We start from the raw sequence: 18,443 nt of genomic DNA on the forward strand, positions 1-18,443 counted from the left end.
GGAGGCCCTGCGTGTGTGTGCAGAAAACGCTGAGCTTTTCCCTGGGGGACGGCTGGACGGCTCAAGGCGACCCCCCTTCAGAAACACCTGCCTCTCGGCCGCCAGCCCCTCCCCCATCATCTCGGTGTGGAAAATGGTGGTCAGCGTGGGGGCGGGCGTGTGGCCGGGCGGGCGCCCAGCGGTCAACTGCAGCAGCCTCTGCACCCCCTACCCCTGCCCCTGCAGGTCTGCGGGTCCAAGTGTCGTGGCGGCGCACTCGCTGCGAGAATCGGGAGGAGGAGCGGACAGCAAGGATAGGCCCAGGTAGGTGCAGGGGGTGGGGCGGAGGTGAGGATGAGTGGAGAGCCTGAGACCCCCAAGTGCTTACCCCAACCCCCACCCTGTCCTCCATTTTGGTGCTCACAGAAGCCCGGGCTTGGATCTCACGGAAAATGGTGGGTTTGGGTCGAGGGAAGGGAGGGGATTTAGAGGGGGGGGGGGTCTGGGACTGGTGGCCCCCTAGAGGGCGTAGGGAGCCTCTCAGGTGGGAAAAACGCAATTTTAAAAAGCCTTTGAGATCCAGAGGTCTGGATCAGGAGAGGTGCATAGTAGGGCCTCTGTCCTCGGTGCTGATCAGTCCACCAGTAAAAGTCCCTTCTCATCTCTCATCTCCCAGGAGCAATGGCGTCCAAAGAGGAACAAGCAGTAAAAATTCTCAACATGGAAAATGCCAACCAGGAAAATGGAAAAAAGAATGAAAAGGAACAAGATGCTAATAGAGGAGAGCCCTTGGCTCTCCCTTTGGAAGCTGGTGAATGTTGTGTGCCTAGAGGAAACCGTAGGCGGTTCCGTGTTAGGCAACCCATCCTGCAGTATAGGTGGGACGGGGGTCAGAGGCTTGGAGAGCCACAGGCAAGGATGAGACAAGAGAACAGGGAAAGGATTGGGGGTGATATGAGACAGCTGATGGAAAAGCTGCGAGGAAAGCAGTTAAGTCATAGTCTGCGGGCAGTTAGCACTGACCCCCCTCACAATGACCATCACGATGAATTTTGCCTTATGCCTTGAATCCTAATGATTTCCCTGAAGTTAATAGGGAGACACAACTGCTTCCTTAACTTACATGTCCGTGATGTACCTTGTGGTAAACCTTTTGGTGGTGTTTCCTGTGGGTCTTCTGTTACCGACTTCTAATTGAATGATGTGTTTCACCCAATTTGTAAGTTTCTGTCAGCAGGGAAGTTTTACCTATTGCATGGAAAGATGCTCATTACATATTGTGAAGTTAATAAAGCAGTTTAAAAAGCACTTTCTATTCTTTTTTACTTCAAATCTTATGTATTTTATATATGAATCCACAAAGAATACCTGAAGTAAAAAGTTTATAAAGTGTTCATTCCTTTATGGTAGAATTGTAAATAATTTTTATTTGCTTAGCTATATTTTCTCATTTTTTCAAAACCAAACACCTATTACCTAATGGAAGAGCTTGGACACATGATAAAAAACAATCTGAGTGTTCACTGAACACTTGTGTCAGAATCTCAATTTTAGCTTACCTCTGGGTCCATTTAAATAATGAGACACATCTCTTTAAAGATCATTATATTTATCTATATGAACATAATAATCATCTTCCAGGACTGTGGTGGGTATTTGTTAAGGCTATAAGTTTGTAAGTGTTTTTTGCAAGTTCTTGTTCCCACTGTGATCTACGTGACCCAACCCTTTAGATATTCCCTTAAGCTATTTGGGGAATTTCTGAAAACCAGGTATATCCTATACTCACAAAAAAAATTCCCTGAGTTAAGGGGTAAATACTTCCATTTATCTGCAGCTTTGCCCCATTCTTATTCTCTCCTGAGTATTGATGTTCAGGAATCTTCAAGTTGAGCAAGTCACACTGAATTTCTCTTGAACTCCCAGTGAATTAAATCCACCTTTATAAAAGTGGGAGAATCCCCTCTATTTAGTGTCATGGAAAGACCTTCTCTGGTTCTCTTTCCTTAGGTGTAGTTCTCTTCTAAGCAACCTCCCTAGTTCATTAGACATACGAGATGTGTGAGGCAACACAGCTTACTTTGAGAGAGTTCCTCCTCACACCAGCCCCTGGAAACCTGTGAATAGAAAGAATTAGCTCTACTGAGTTGGATATCAGGAGATTATGTTGGTGAATTCAGTGAACACTCAAATGTGGAGATCTTTATGAGGAGGAAGTCCAAAAGAGGATGATTGAGTTTGTATCCCAGTAGAACTTGGGGAAATAACAGTTGCCTTGGAGTGTGCTAAGTAGGTGAAAACATTTTATGTATGAAGACAGTCTTGTGGAAATAAACAGGAGATTCTAGAACAAAAGTTGTCAAGCCATAGCTTATGAGAAAAATAGCTTATTTAACTTTTTGGACAACAAGCTAAGAATAAATTTTACATTTTTAATTATTTCAATTTTTTTTTTTTACTTTTTTAGATTTTAGTGGTTGAAAAAATTAAGACTTTTATGACATATAAACTATAAAATTCAAATTTGATATCCAGAAATAAGATCCATTAGAATACAGCCTTATTAATTTACATATGCTGGTTTTCCACTATAGTGGCAGAATTAAGTAGTTGCCAAATAAACTGTATGGACTGCCTTCAAAGTCTACATATTTATTATCTAGCCCTAACAGAAAATGTTTGCCAACTCCTGCTTTAAAATATGACATCGCAATAACACTTATGAAACCAAAGGGAGAAGTGAATAGACAGGTGAAAATGTCATATAACAGCAAATATTAGACATCATGAATCAGATGCTTAAGTAATTCCAAAGCCTTCCCTTTTCCAGGTGCTTGAGATACAGGCACATTTGTGCACGACAGCAGTTTATAAAGAGAAAAATTACAGTTGAAGGAAAACTGGTGAACAGAGAAGCTTATGCCCTATCAGACTTCTTAACACTTGATTGCCAAAAGTAGCACCAGCTACTATGGCAAACAGAAGCATTCTGCCTTCACTGAAGGATATTCATCAGTCCCTTCATGAAGAGAAACTGGAAGATCACATGTGAACCTATGGCATATGATAGGTTAGACATGCATATGCCCTGAAAAATGTACATTTCTTCCATGTACAGACAGATCCAAGTGCCCTGTCAACCTTACAGAAGGGTGGGTTTTAAGATTCTAGTTCCTGGAGAGAGAGCCCTCTGCTAACCAACTTCCCTTGGTTCTTAACAGAATCTCTGGATCTGAGGTGGGTATCTGAGAGAGTAGTATGTGAGTGGTCAGGCTCCATGTAAAATGCTCAGGCAACTAACAACCATCAGAAAGTGAGCAAAAGGCAATAAGGGAACAGATCATGAGGTTCCCTGGAAGGAACAGCCATATCTAAGGTTCTGGCTGCATTTGCTTATTTGTATCATTTCCATATGTTATGTGGCCAGCCACCTTTTCTCCCTCAGAGTTGCTATTCTCAAAAGGGACAAATTTTTCCCATAAATGACTAAAAATCTAGCAAAGAGAAAGCAGTGAACCTTGGTTCTTAAAAGAGTGTTCAAAAAATGTTTGAGATGTAGATATGAATTAGGCCATTGGGGTTTTAACACATCCTGTATAACTAGTAGTTCTTTATGAATGAAAAACAAGTATGGATTTAATGGTATTCAGCAAATGATAAACAGGTGTACACACTTAAATCCTATGTCTTTCTAACAAAATTGAGTTAATAATGCAGGTAACATCTACTTTTGAATAAAAATAATGAGGGTTTTTTTTCTGAAAAATTTCAAGACCTTTAATTGAAATTCAGAAAATAAACTTAAGGTTCACCTTGTGATCAAAGAAAGCAGTACGGTTTGAACTTTTTAGTCAGAGGCAGAGCAGGGATTATACACAAACACTGAACTCATCCAGGAAGGCCAGATAGCATAGGAAATGCTATGCTATCTTTGTTTAGAAGTGAATTAAAGCCTTCATGATTAACTATTATTTAAAACATCAAGCCACATTGATGCTTCAAATGAAAATGCAGTAACAGGGACTGGATTTACCTCCCTAATTTAAACAACTGAAACCTGGACAGAATATATGAAATAACAGTTTTCAATTGTTGAACATTAGATAGTGGAGGACCAAGTTCCCTGAAAGAGGGAAAACAAATGAGTCTTGTGATTGCTCCCAGATTACTGTGTACTGTAAGACTGATAATATATGTGGAAGTAAAATGCGTGTCAGTAATTGCACAGAGGCCAGGAGAGGGAGAATGAAAGTACACAGTTTTGAAGTTCTTATTCTATACATTAATATCACTTAAAGGTAGATTCTGATATGTTAAAAATGCATATTATAAACCTGAAAACAACCATGAAAAATGTAGCTAATAAGCCAACATAAGAGACAAAATGGACCCTGACTTGTGTGGCTCAGTTGGTTGGGCATTGTTCCACAAAGCAAAAGGTCGCTGGTTCAATTCTCCATCAGAGCACATGCCTGAGTTGCAGGTTCCTGGTTGGACACATACAGGAGGCAACCTAAAGACGTTTCTCGCGTCAATGTTTCTTTCCCTCTCTTTCTACCCCCTTCCCCTTTCTCTAAAAAAAAAAGAAGACAAAATGGAATCTTCAATATTCTCAATAAAAAAAATGTTAGAGGAAAGAAATTACAAAGAGCAGATGGGATAAATGGAAACAGGTAGCAAGTTTGAGTTAAACCCAAACATATTAATGTCAATAGTCACATTAATGTAAGTGGTTTAAACACCTTGGTTAAAAAGCAGAGATTATCAGATTGTATAGAAAAGGAAGACACAAACATATGCTGCCTATAAGAGCCCTGTTTTAAATTTAAAGATGAAAATGATTACAAGCACAAGAATGGAAAAGAAGGGACAATCAACACCAGTATCAAAACAAAGCTTGAGTGACTATCAGAGCTATCAGAGCAAAGAATAATACCGGGGATATTATGGTCATAGAAAGTCATTGCATAATTTTAAATGGTGAGTTTGTCAAGAGGACATAACAATCTTAAAAATTTACATATTACACTGGTTCAGAACAGATGGAACAAAAACTGATAGAACCGCAAGGAGAAACAGACAAGTCCATAATTACAGAGATTTCAATACCCTTTCTAAAAATTAGAACAAGTAGACAGAAAATCAGCAGGTATATTTAAGACTTGAAGAACACTGTGAAACAACTTACCTAGTTGACAGTTGTGAAACTTGCCACCGATGACAATAAAATGAATGTGTGTTTCATATGTGTATCAAACATTTATCAAGATAATCATAAAATAAGTCTCAGTAATGTTTACAGGACTCAAATAACAAAATGTATGTTCTCTCAGCACAGTGGAATTAAATGAGAAACTAATAACAGAAAGATCTCCAAGTATTTAAATTAGTATCAAATAAACATGAATAAATAACCCAAAGATGAAGTCAAGAGGGAACTATAAGGGACTTTGAACTGAGTGAAAAGAAAAACTGAACATATGATCATTTGTGGGATGGGCAAAAGAAGTAATCAAGGGAAAATTTACAGCACTAAACATATATATTAAAATGAAAGCTTGATGGCTTAAATAATTGGAGATTTTATTTAAACATTTTTTAAAAAGTATACTTTATTTATTATGTTGTTACAGTAGTTCCAATTTTTTCCCCTTTTGCTCCCCTCCACCCAGTACCCCCCTTCCCTCCAGCAATCCCATCCCCCTTAGTTCATGTCCAGGGGTCGTGCATATAAGATATTTGGCTTCACCCTTTCCTACATTATTCTTAATTTACCCCTGTCTATTTTGTACCAACCGACTATGCTTCTTAATCCCTGAACCATATCCCCATTTCTCCCTCTCCCCCTCCCACCTGATAACCCTCCAGATAACCCCACACCTATGAATCTGCTCCTATTCTGGTTTGCTTAGTTGGATTTTGTGTTTATTTTTTAGATTCAGTTGTTGATAGTTGTGTTTGTTGTCGTTTTAGTGTTCATAGTTTTGATCTTTTTCTTAAGTAAGTCCCTTTGACATTTCATATAATAATGGCTTGGTGATGATGAACTCCTTTAGCTTTACCTTGTCTGGGGAGCACTTCATCTGCCCTTCCATTCCAAATGATATCTATGCTAGATAGAGTAATTCCGGTTCTGGGTTGCCTTTTATCACATTGAATACCGCTTGTCAGTCCCCTTCTGCCTGCAAAGTGTCCTCTGAGAAATCAGCTGATAGTCCTATAGGCACCCCACCGTAGTCAACTCTCCGCCTCTCTCTTGCTTGCTCCAGGATTCTCTCTATCTTTCACCTTTGGCATCTCAATCATGATGCGTCCTGGTGTGGTCCCCTCTGGGTCCAGCTTGCCTGGACCCTCCATGTTTCCCAGACCTGAATGTCCATCTCCTTTGCAAAATTTGGGAACTTTTTCTCATTTTTTTTCAATTCTTGCTTCCTCATTCTGCACTGGTTGACTGTTTTTTTCTTCCTTATGTTTCAAACCATTGATTTGAACCCTGGTTTCCTTCCCTTCACCATTGGTTTTGTGTGGATTTTCCTTCGTTTCACTTAGCATAGCCTTCCCTTCTTCTCTTATGCGTTTGCCATACTCAAGCATATCTGTCAAGCCTGTGAACATGTTTATCATCAGTGCTTTTAATTCTGCATCTGTTAGGTTGGCTATCTCTTTGTCGTTTAGCTCTCCCACTGGAACCTTGATCCATTCCCCTTTTTGGGCCATACTTCTCTGTCTCCTCATTCTGACAGGCTCCTGTGTTTGTTTGCCTTCGTGTCCCAGGTAGAGCTGTCGTTCCTGTTACATTGTAAGGGGCAGAGACTTAGGGATTCGTCAGTACAAGGCGACCTGTTTCACCACGTTGTGGCGCTGTATGTGAGTGACGGGTCCGAGAGGAAACAATGCCGCCTGCTCAGCACTTGCCCCTTTTCCAGCCACCTCTCGCACTTCCGCACCAGACTGGCGCCCCTCTAGCTGCTGCCTTTGCCATCGTTCTCAGAGTGGGTGTATCTGCGGACGTTCTAGGACTGTGGGGGCCCTTTAAAAAATTATTTATTTACTTGTTCATTTATTTTTAGATAGATGGGAAAGGAGAAAAAGAGGGAGAGAAACATCACTGTATGGTTGCCTCTAACTTGCGCCCCCAACTGGGGACCTGACATGCAACCTAGTCATGTGCCCTGACTGGGAATCAAACCAGTGGGGGCCCTTTAAAGAAGCAGACTCTTCTGAGAGACTGACAGTTTCTGCCTCCACCCCAACCCCCATTGGTCTGCACAGTCAGAAGCAATGAGGCTTGATTTTCCCCAGTGCTGGGACAGTGAGCTGTGAGGTCCGGTGAGTAGCTGGGAATGCTCCCCAGGTATCCCTCCTGACATTTTAAAATGTGTGACTGCACTTTCTGCCAGTCTGCAGCTGCCGTTGCTGCTGCTGCCACCAGCACACAGCGTCCTCTCTGCCCTGTCACCGCCCCTCCTACCTGTCTGGATGAGTATTTCTTGTTTATATCTTTGTTTGCTGGACTTCCATGCAGTTTGATTTTCTGGGACTTCTGGTTGTTTCTAGTTTTGAGGAGGCTGTATTCCTTCTTAGTTGTGGAAGGAGACGCAGCATGTCTGTCTATGCCTCCATCTTGGCCAGAAGTCCCAAAATGAACTTTTTCTTCTCTGTCCTCAAATTTATCCCCTTTCCCAGTTGCCTGGACCCATAATCTTTCTCTTTAACCCTTCAAATGTACCAGTCATCAAGACCTATGTAGTTTTTCTCAAACATCTCTCAAACCCATTTATTTCTCTATATTCACTACCCTTGTTTAGGTGCAAGCTGTTCTCAGGATTACTGCAAACCTTCCTCTTATGGTTTTTCTTCCCCTTTTCATTGAATGTATTGAGGTGACACTAGTTAACAAATTATACAGGTTTCAGGTGCACAATTCTATAACACATCATCTCTATATTGTGTGTTCAGCACCCCAAGTCAAGTCTCCATCCATCACCACTTATCTGTCCTATATACTCCTCCACTTCCCTCCACCCCCTTACTTTATCTTGCCAGTTCTTCACACTGCAGCTCTAATAATATTTGTTAACTTCCAGCCATATTTAAGCCAGAATCATCTTCGTCATTCTTTCCTTCATGCTTCCTGTAGTAAACTATGGCGTTTTCCAGACCTCACCTGCTCTCTTGCCTCCTAGCCTTTTCTCCTGTTCCTGCTCTTCCCCGTGTCCCCCTCCCCAGCTTGCACTTGGATTTCCCCTATTTAAACACTTTTTACAAAGAAGCCTGTAGGTCAAGGTAGCTTTACAGGTAATTCTACCAAACACTTAAGGATAATGTAACACCAATTATCTGCAAAATTTTCCAGAAAATTGAAGAGGGGAGAGTACTTCCCCAATAACCCTACAAGGCTAGAATTACCCTGGTAACTAACCAGGCAATTATATTACAAAAATAACTACAAACCAATCTCCTTATGAACATATATAAATTTTTTTTTACAAAACTTTAGTACCAAAAATACAATACACCATGACCAAGTAAGGTTTATCCCAATTATTAATATTTAAAAATCATTGGAACTCACCATATTGACATAAAATAGAAGAACCATATAATCATTTCAATGGAGAATTTTTTTTATTTTGCTAGAATTTTTTTTGTCACTACCATAATCTAGAAAAATGCCAAGGAAAAACTGACTCCCCAATCCTGCAGTTTGGGATGAGAGGCAAGAGGGAGCTGATCTTCTGCTTCATTTCACTCACCACTGCATCATCTGGGCAGAAATAGATTAGTTCACTTCTAGTCCTACCAATGGTATCTAGGTTGGAGAATCAGAGAGTTATCCAGATAGTGTTGGTAGGATTGAAGAGGAACTAACTGATGCAGATAGTGGTCTATCTCTTCAGAGTAGTATCATACTGGTCCAGGGGTGATCTAAGCCTCTACTCCTAGCCAACAGCAGTAAGACTGAATAAGGCTAGTTGGGCCAGTAACCACTAGGTTTCATCTCCTCATCAATTCAGCAGGATCTAATGGGGAGTTGAGTATGTATCTGGCATCAAGGGGGTGGAAGGTGGAGCTAGTTGGCACCCAGCATTTTCCTTTTCCTCCCTTGGTGTGAGTGGAGCCAGAAAAGAAGGTTGAGCTGCCCTGAAACAACAAGCCATCAAGCTGGTGCCAGTCAGCCCTCCGTTAGCACTCTTCTTGGTGGAAGCACCCCAGTGGAGACCTGACCTTCCACCCCTACTTAAAGGCAAAGGAGGCTTGAGAGTTAATGCCTCAGTTTCACCAAGGAAGTGTCCACAGGGCCAATAGGAAAGCTGAACTTTCTTGCCATGCATCTGCCATGATGCAGGGTGAACCAGCCCTGCATTTTTTGCCAGGTCAGGTCTGTAGGATCCAGGATAGAGCTAAACATACAGACTCGACTCACCCAATTCTTATGCTACACCTCAACATGGGAACTGCCTGTTAAAAAATAAGATCAAGTAGGATCCATCATCTCATAATAATGAGAGTATTCAGAATATAATCAAAACTGCACACAACTGTTCAAAAACAGTTTATTTGTAATAAAAGGTGGAAAATTTCAAATGTTCTTTAACAAGTGAATTATTAAACAACTTGTTCTGATACATCCATATCATGGAATACTATTCAGTGATAAGCAAGAATGAACTATTTATGTGTGTAACAATTTAATGAATCTCAAGAAAACTATGCTATCAAAAACTCAAATGGTAAGTTCATTTATATAACATGCTTAAGTTAACAATTATAGATATGGAATTTAGTGATTGCCAGAGGTTAGAAGGGGAAGATGAAAGTTGGGGATTTGAGTGAAAAAGGTGAACGGATTAAGAAGTACAAATAAGTAGTTACAGAATTGTCACAGGGATATAAAGTACAGCATAGGGAATATAGTCAATAATATGATAATAACTATGTGTGAGGCCAGGTGGGTACTTGAAGTATTGGGGGACCACTCTGTAAAGTACATGGTTACCTAACCACTCTGCTGTACATATGAAACTAATACAGAATGATATTGAATGTAAACTGCAATTGAAAATTTTAAGAAAGCATATTCTCTAGGCCAGCTGGACTTCACTTTTTTAAATATTACACACCCCACTGAACATCTAATGAAAACAATAGACCCTATCCTAGGAAAATGTACAAGCCCAGCAAAAATGTACAGCTTCTATCCCTCCCATACCACACACACACATACACATACACACACACTTGTGTGTAAATCATTTTGAATATAACTCCAGGGGGTTAATAGGTTTCTCTAGTTAAGAATACCTGAACCCAAGAAGTAAGTGCTCTCCTTGTAAGAAGACTCAGCTACTATTTGTGTATTCTACTTTCTGTTTCATTTCAAATAGCATTTTCTCCTTCCCCTCTCTGTTCTTTCCCTGCTTTGTAGCTTCTGCTTATTCATGATAGCAACCTCTGCATTATCAGGCTTTCTCAGGTTCCTAGAGTGCAGATCTCTTAATAAGTACACAGACTCAACAACGCATACCATTTCAGGTGGTCAGTAGACTTCCTCAGTTGAGAACACCTGGTTTAGGTCCATCAGTATGGCCAGCATGTCAGTGTTCCTTCTACACTGGCCCAACCTGGCTGAGAGGGTGCCAGGGTGAATGTGGACTGGCAGGCAGAAACTTGGTAGCATGGATGGCTAGGCTCCTTCTAGGTGCCCCGAAGGTGAAGATACTGGAGTTGAGTGACCCAGCAGGCTGCATTTCCTAAGTCAGGTGGTAAGCAGGGTCAAGGAAGCTTCCATCTGTCACTGTGAATAGGGTAGAGAGCAGGCAGGTCTGAAAGCTCCCCCCACCCTCACCATCACTTTTTCAGTTTTTATGGAAATCTTCTACTGAGGGGTCTAGAAGCGATCTGTCCTAGTTTCCAGTTGTCAGAACAGCATTCCCATCTCTGCTGGGGTTGAATGACTTCTGTGGGAATTTGGGGGAGGGAGAGGATGAGCCAAAGGTACTTGCTCAGGTCACCATCTTGGTCACCTTTCCATGTATGTGTTTGGAGTGATCAACTGTTAGGTGCCTAAATACAAATGATGTGAGGCCCTGGGAGGTGAGAATGGGTTGGGAAATAGCATATCCCTTCCCTCTTGACAAGGCAAGGAAGATCAAACCATGTCTATGTCTCTTAGATCCTCAACTGCCTTTGCTCACAGCTAAATCTCTGAATGAAAATAGCCATAGACCAAATTTTCAAGAATAATATTGTGTTGGCCACTAGATTATAGCAAGTCTACCTAACACTCAGCAATTGTTTGGAAACATTAAATACATGTATTTTTAGTAGAACATGACAGAATCAGCTACTTATGAAAATTAAAAACATTTTGTATTTGGCAAATCAAAATTTTTATATAGTAAAAATTAATATTATGAATTTAACTTACTCTCAGAATTTTTGGATCTTGTGGGTTTTCCCCTCTATCTTAAACACATTTTCTCCCAAATGAAAATAGCTTTATTTGATTTTTTTCTTATAAAAGTAGCCCATGATGAGGGTAGTAAATTAAGTAAAACTGAAAAAAAAATTTTTTAAGAAAATAAAATATTTCAACTACCCACTTCTTTATCTGATAATCCACCCTGCACCTATTATGTGAAGGTCCAGAGGACAGGAGGAATGAACATCTATGGCTGAGTGGAGAAGTAGATTCAAGGCATAAGTGCCCCAAGACCAAAAAAGAAAAAGAAAAAATTCTTCAAGCATGCCAATGTCCAGTAACTCAGGGAGAAAATTCAGCCCTTTCCTGATAAAACAGAACACATATCATAGGGAGAAGGGGCCACATTTGACCTCTAGGATTAGCAAAGGATAAAATGAGTAACAGGGCCTCAAGTGGTGAGGGGAGGAGATAGAACGGGGGTGGGGGGGTTGGAGCTAGTGAAGGAGAGAAGTGGGCTGGCTCCTGATGCACTTTCTCCTAGTAGTAGGGGAATAAGGGACCTGAGCCCACCAGTGAGATTTCCCTCAAATGATCAGGAGCCGATGTGTGCAGAAGTGCCTCTCCTCCAGGTACCAGTTTCCTATTTCTGTGAAGAAAGAGAGATTTCAAACTGAGGGACAGAGAGGCCTACTGCCCTATAGCCCTGCAGGTGGGTACAAGGTAAGGGGGGGTGGACTCTGGGGTAGGGGATATAACAGACAGAGGCTAGAAAATCTGGTCTGCTTTCCAGATGCCAACTCCCTCTCACCTCCATTCATTTTGGTGCAGAGAATTGAGTGAGTGTTGGAGGAGAGGTCTGAGTATCATTTAACTTCTCCGGATAAGTGCAGAGTTATGGCAGAAGGAAAGGTGAGGAAAGGAAGCATCTCCCTGGGAAGGCTACAAATCTGCTGCCACCTGCAGACCCCTTAGGTGGAGGTTGCAAAAAGGCAAACACCAGAGCAAGTCTAGGACTGAGTTCTCTCTACTCCTTCCCCGATAGACATTGTTTGGCACAAGAAATGGAGGGTTTGTTAGAAGGAGATGGAGAGGGGCCAGGTACTGAAAATGGGTACCAGTTAAGACCTCCTAGGAGGCAGGCTGTCAGGATACATCTGGTGTAGGGAGAGTGCATGAGGTGGAGGATGGTGAGAAAATGGACTGATCCTTGCGGGGCGCCTGGAGGAAGGTACAGCCTGAGGACTCAGGATGGGGGTTGTGGCAGACTCCAGAAAAGGTAAAGACTGTGTTGTCTGTGTCTGTTCCCCACCTTGGAGCTGGAAATTGTGGGCTGTGGGAGGTCAGTTGAGAATAGGGGGTGGAAAGGGGGGTTTGAGGGGATGCTGCTGAGGATGGTGATAGACGTTCAGACTGGAGACAAGCTCCCTACTGCGAAGAAGTGGCTTCTGAACTAGGGATGGTTAAAAGGAGGCAATATAGACCAACTATTTTACTGAGTTTGGAAATTAGTCTCTTGCATTGTAGGAAAATATGGTCTTGCTGTGTAAGTGAAGAGGGAGATTGTGGCAGGAGTGATCTGGTCATTGTTGTTCTGCCCTGTTTTCATAGATGTGATGGGCTTTGTGCTAGCTGGGCGCTTAGGGTAAGAACTTTTGAAGACAGAGACATTATGAGCACAGCAGGATCTGCCTTCTAAATACCACTACCTTGCATCTTACTCATTTCAGTGCACGAAAAAGCAAGACAGAACTTTGGGAGGAGGATTCAGAAACATAGGAATGATTTAAAAACAATTTTTCTCTGCCATTGCACAGTGGCAGGCAAATGGAGGATGTTAAAGAGGGACTACAGAGAGGGATCAGAGGCACCAGAGAAAAGGGCAAGGATTGACATGAGCTGGGAAAGTTTTGACAACTAAGTCCAAAAAGGGTCAGTGCCCCTGTTGACAGTCATTTTCTTCTCAATCCCACATTCTATCTCTCTACAGGTCTGCAGGACTGTGGTTGCAAACACCAACCCAGACAAGGAAAAGAAAGACCTTCAGGATCAGTGCAGGTCAGTGGCTGAGGGCAACTGTCCCAGGACCTCTGGGAGTAGGGGTGACTTAAGCCTGAGCAGAAGTTGTGGAAGCCATTACATGCCACCCTTCCTCCAAGCTTTCCTATTGCAGTCTCAGAATACATGAACTGTCAGGACCCTAAAGGAACATGGTGCTTTACGGCTGCTGAGGATAGGGGAGGAGAACAAGGAAGTGAGAGATGGAGGTGTGGCATCTGTGAAACCTCTTGAGGATATTAGAGTAACCCTGAAATTGGAGAAATAGTCATTGCTGTTGTGTCTGTTGTTCTATAAGCCTTACAACTGCAGACTAGGGAAAAAAGAAACAAGCCAGGATTCTTATAGGTCAGTATAAGTTGGGGCTACCCAATTAAAATTATTATGGGTGTAGCCAAGGTCAGAGCAAAGTGTAGGGACACATCCGTTTTTACACACTTCTCAACACACTCCAAATAAATGCAGGGAGAAGAACCTGTGGGAGTTTATGCAGGATTGGTTTATGAAAACATGTGGAGTAGGAAGGAAATAAAAATATATACACAGGTGGGAGTGAACCTGGAATTTGGGATTGGGTGAGGAAAACCCCACATCAAAAAGGTAAGTATCCAGCCAATATGGAGGCGTAGACAGAAATGCTGAATCTCCCTCCACAACTAAGAAGGAATACAACTACCTCAAAACTAGAAACAACCAGAAGTTCCAGAAAATCAAACTGCATGGAAGTCCAGCAAACAAAGGTATAAAGAAGAAATACTCATCCAGACAGGTAGGAGGGGCAGAGTCGGGGTGGAGAGGACATGGTGTGGTGGTGGCGGCAGCAGCAGCAGCGGGAGCTGCAGGCTGCCGGAAAGCGCAGTTACACGTTTTAAAAAATCAGGAGGGACACCTGGGGAGCGTTCCCAGCTCCTCACCAGACTGCGCAGATCACTGTCCCAGCACCAGGGAAAATCAAGGCTCAATGCTTTTGACTGTGCAAACCAATGGGGGTTGGAGTGGAGGCAGAAATTTCCAGTCTCTCAGCAGAGTCCACTTGTTTAAAGGGCCCCCATGGTCCTAGAATGTCCACAGACCCACCTACTCTGGGTAAGACAGCCAGGGCAGCAGCTAGAGGGGTGCCAGTCCAGTGCAGAAGTGGGAGAAGTGCTTGGAAAAGGGGCAAGTGCTGGGCAAGCAGCATTGTTTCTTCCCAGACCCCTCACCCGCACCCAGCACCACAACGTAGTGAAACAGGTCGCCCATTACTGACGAATACTTAAGGCTCTGCCCCTTACAACATAGTAGGAGCGACAGCTCTCCCTGGGACGTGGAAGCAAACAAACACAGGAGACTTCCAGCCAAAATGGAGGCCTAGACTGACATGTTTCGTCTCCCTCCACAACTAAGAAGTAATACAACTACCACAAAACCAGAAATAACCAGAAGTTCCAGAAAATAAGTGGAAGTCCAACATATGAAGTTATAAAGAAGTGGTGCTTGTCTGGACAGGTTGGAGGGGTGAAGCCAGGGAGGAGAGTTCAAGCTGTGCTGTCCATGGCAGCAGCAGCGATGGAGGCAGGACAGCGGTAAGCACAGATGCCCATATTTAATGGGAGGCAAGAAGTGCCTGGGGAGCACCCCTGGTTGCAGACCAGACCTATCAGCTTGTGATTCCAAAGCTGGGAAAGGCAGACCTCCATTGCCTTGGACTGTGAGGTCCAGAGGGGGTGGTGATGGAAGAGGAGGCTCCTGGTCTCTCAGCAGAGAGTGAACGACAAGAATCCATCTTGGACTACCACCCCCGCAGAAAATGCCACGCGTGGTGAGATGGGTCTCCTGGTTGTGGCGGGTGCAAGGGACTCCACCCCCTATAGCGTAGGAGGTGTGACAGCCCTGTCCAGGAAGCAAAGATAAACACAAAACGGTCAGGCTAGCACAGATCATGATAGAGATGCCGGTGACGCAGCTGACAGACAGCAAATATCTAATCTAACAGCTCAGCAGATAGGGAATCTTTCTGAGGCACAGTTCAGAGCTTTGGTTATATGAATGCTTACAAACGTATCAGCAGATCTTAAGCAAGATGGGGAAGTAATGAAGGCTAGTCCTGCTGAAATGAACAAAAACACATATGAAACTAGTGGTGAGGGCAAGAAAACCAGGGATCAAATCAACAAATCAGAACATAGGGAAGGAACAAACAGTCAACCAGTGCAGAAAGAGGAAACGAGAAGTGAGGAAAATGAGGAGAGGCTCAGAAACTTATCGGACAGCTATAAGCGGGCCAACGTCTGAATCATAGGGCTGCCAGAAGGTGAAGAAAAAGAACTAGAAATGGAAAAATTATGTGAAAAAATAATGAAGCAGAACTTCCCTAACTTGGGGAAGAAAATAGACTTACAGGTCCAGGAAGCACAGAGTTCCCAAAAAACGACACAGGGAGAATCACACCAAGACACATTATAATCAAAATGTCAAAAATTAAGGATAAAGAAAGAATCTTAAAAGCAGCAAGAGAGAAGATGAGAATTACATACAAAGGGGTCCCAATAAGACTATCAGCTGATTTCTCAATAGAAACTCTGCAGGCAAGAAGGGACTGGAAAGAAATATTCAAAGTAATGAAAAGCAAAAACCTACAACCACGATTACTCTATCCAGCAAAGCTGTCATTCAGAGTAGAAGGGCAGAGAAAGTGCTTCCAGGACAAAGTAACACTGAAGGAGTTCATCAGATCCAAACCACTGTTATATGAAATGTTAAAGGGACTTGTTTAGAAGGAGGATCAAAACTATGAACATTAAAATGAAAACTGTATCACAACAACCAACAACAGAAACTAGGGAATTGAAACAAAGGGAGACTAAGTAGGCAATGAGAGTGGGAAAAGAATTATAGGTATGGGGAACATTTTGGGGGGAGGTCAGTGGTGAGCGGGAAGGGGGGAAAGGGAGGGAGATGGTACAGGAATTAAGAAGCATAGTAGGAGGGAGTGGAATAGATAGGAAGATTTTGAGAAGAACTATATGCACAACCAATGGGCATGGACTGGGGGTACAAATGTAGGGAGCGGGATCACTGGGTGGAGGGGAACAAAGGGAAAAGAAACTGGGAAAACTGTAATAGCATAAACAATAAAGCACATTAAAAATTATTTAAAAATAAAGAAATAGGTTATGAGGAGCTCAGGCTTATACTTTAGTGCTATTTAATCTAATCATTGTAGATTAAATGGGAGAACCTGATTGGTATTTATAGCATTGTTTCTAGGGAATAAATATTATGGGTCTTATCAATTAAAAAAAAAGGTAAGTATCAACTATCAGGACCTGTATTCCATCACCTGAGTCTCCAGTCTCCCTTGTTTCCTCTTTGCCTCCTAGGACAGGGAAAGGAGGGGATATATTAACATGAAAAAACTCCACAATGAAAATGAAGGAAAGCTGGGAAATGAGGAAAAGCCAGAAGATGAAGTAGATATAGAAGCTGAAGAAAACTCAGATAGCCAGATGATGAGGGGAAACAAGAAAAGCAGGGCAAGTCTGAAGGTGAGGGAAAAGCACATAGCGAGGACAAGCCAGAACCCCAGGCCAAGCCAGAAAGCCAGCCATGGGCAGGTGAAAAGCGCCTAGCTGAAGATTACGTGCCCTGGGAAGCAAAGCAAAAAACAGGAGAACAGATGATTCTCCCAAGGACTATCAGGAGGACTTATGGGAAAGGCATTTGGGCAGTGAGGAGCTGATGAGAGAATGTGGAACTGTGTCAAGGCTCAGGAAGAGACAAGGAAAAACTAGAAAACAAGTGGTTTTCACTTGATGCAAAGAGATGTACAGGATCCATTTGTCCAAGGGGCCAACAGGGTGTCAGGGGAGTGAGGGGCGGAGGCATGGGCCAGAGGGGCTTACATGATATCCCACATCTTTAATGCCCTTGGACATAAATTCTGATATCTTTGATTAGACTATTCCAACCCTGCTTTCCTGGTGGGCATTTGCCAGACAATGTGCTCTAACCTTAAGGTGATAATTTGCTTTAGGTTGTCACTCTTTTTACCAGCAGCCTTTTGTTCCAACTATACAGTGCTCTCAGTCTCAGTAGGGCACTTCCTCCCATGTGCATGAAAGAAATGTTCATGGTCCTTTGTAAAAATAATAATAAACAGTTTTCAGAACCACATATACAGCATTAGTTCATTTTTTGGAAAAAAATTGTTACATAATACATCCATGTGCAAGTAAAACTATGGAACAGTAGATCAAAAGACAGTGGAGGAAATTACACTTTCTCTTATCTCCACATTTTTACTTAAAAAACACATTACTTTTGTTGTAATATAAATAATAATAATAAATTTTTAAGTAGGAAAATACCAAGCAATCAAAATAACTGTTCAGTGAGTTTATGAAGGTAGTGGAGACACTTCTAATTCCTGTTGTCATGATGTGAAATTTTGCATAAAACTCACATTAACTCTGGGACTTAAAGCCAGAGGACTCAACCAGACAGTTATGGATCCATTGCTGTAAGGGACATTCTTGTCATCTATGAAATGTGTATAAACTTGCCTTCCAGGGCTGTGGAAATCAGATGAGACACTGTGTGAGCTGTGTTGGACTGGCTCCTACCACTCTCCTGTACTAGCAGGACCAGAACCCTGTAAGATATTTGGAAGAGGGTGAGGTTGTTCTCAACTTTGCACAGAGTAAGTCCAGACAGCTGAGGGGTAGGTGTCACACTCTCCGGAGCAATTCCATGCCTGATTGGCACTCTGCCTCTTCTCATGGGTCCCACTGCTCCTAAAGGGATGGAATCTTAGAGGTAAAAAAGCTCCTTTGATTTCCCTGGAGTCTCTGGTGAGTTGAATCCCTACTGTGTTCCTTGATGAACTGTGAAGAAGGCCCATCTTCTCATGTTATACTTTTTTTTAAATTTTATTTTTGTTATTTTTCTATTAGAATTGTCCCACTTTTTCCTTCATTGCTACCCACCACCCAGCCCACCC

At 42.4% G+C, this 18,443-nt stretch overlaps 1 protein-coding gene and 1 pseudogene across 1 annotated transcript; both read left to right on the forward strand.

Annotated features, from left to right (window-relative positions):
- Positions 1 to 226: 226 nt before the first annotated feature.
- Positions 227 to 1,287, forward strand: LOC149991064 (protein BEX1-like). Its single transcript, XM_090264421.1, has 2 exons — positions 227 to 303; positions 656 to 1,287. Exon 2 carries the CDS (start codon positions 661 to 663, stop codon positions 1,045 to 1,047), a length of 387 nt encoding a protein of 128 aa, XP_090120547.1. The 5' UTR covers positions 227 to 303; positions 656 to 660; the 3' UTR covers positions 1,048 to 1,287.
- Positions 1,288 to 16,851: 15,564 nt separating this feature from the next.
- LOC149991065 (transcription elongation factor A protein-like 5) lies at positions 16,852 to 17,316 on the forward strand (annotated as a pseudogene).
- Positions 17,317 to 18,443: the final 1,127 nt, after the last annotated feature.

This window comes from Furipterus horrens, unplaced genomic scaffold, assembly GCF_987537825.1.
Source record: "Furipterus horrens unplaced genomic scaffold, mFurHor1.1.pri manual_scaffold_17, whole genome shotgun sequence".
NCBI lineage: Eukaryota > Metazoa > Chordata > Mammalia > Chiroptera > Furipteridae > Furipterus > Furipterus horrens.

Bases quoted from the DNA above. Each gene is read 5' to 3' on its own strand.
- LOC149991064 (XM_090264421.1), top strand. From the start codon at position 661: ATGGCGTCCAAAGAGGAACAAGCAGTAAAAATTCTCAACATGGAAAAT.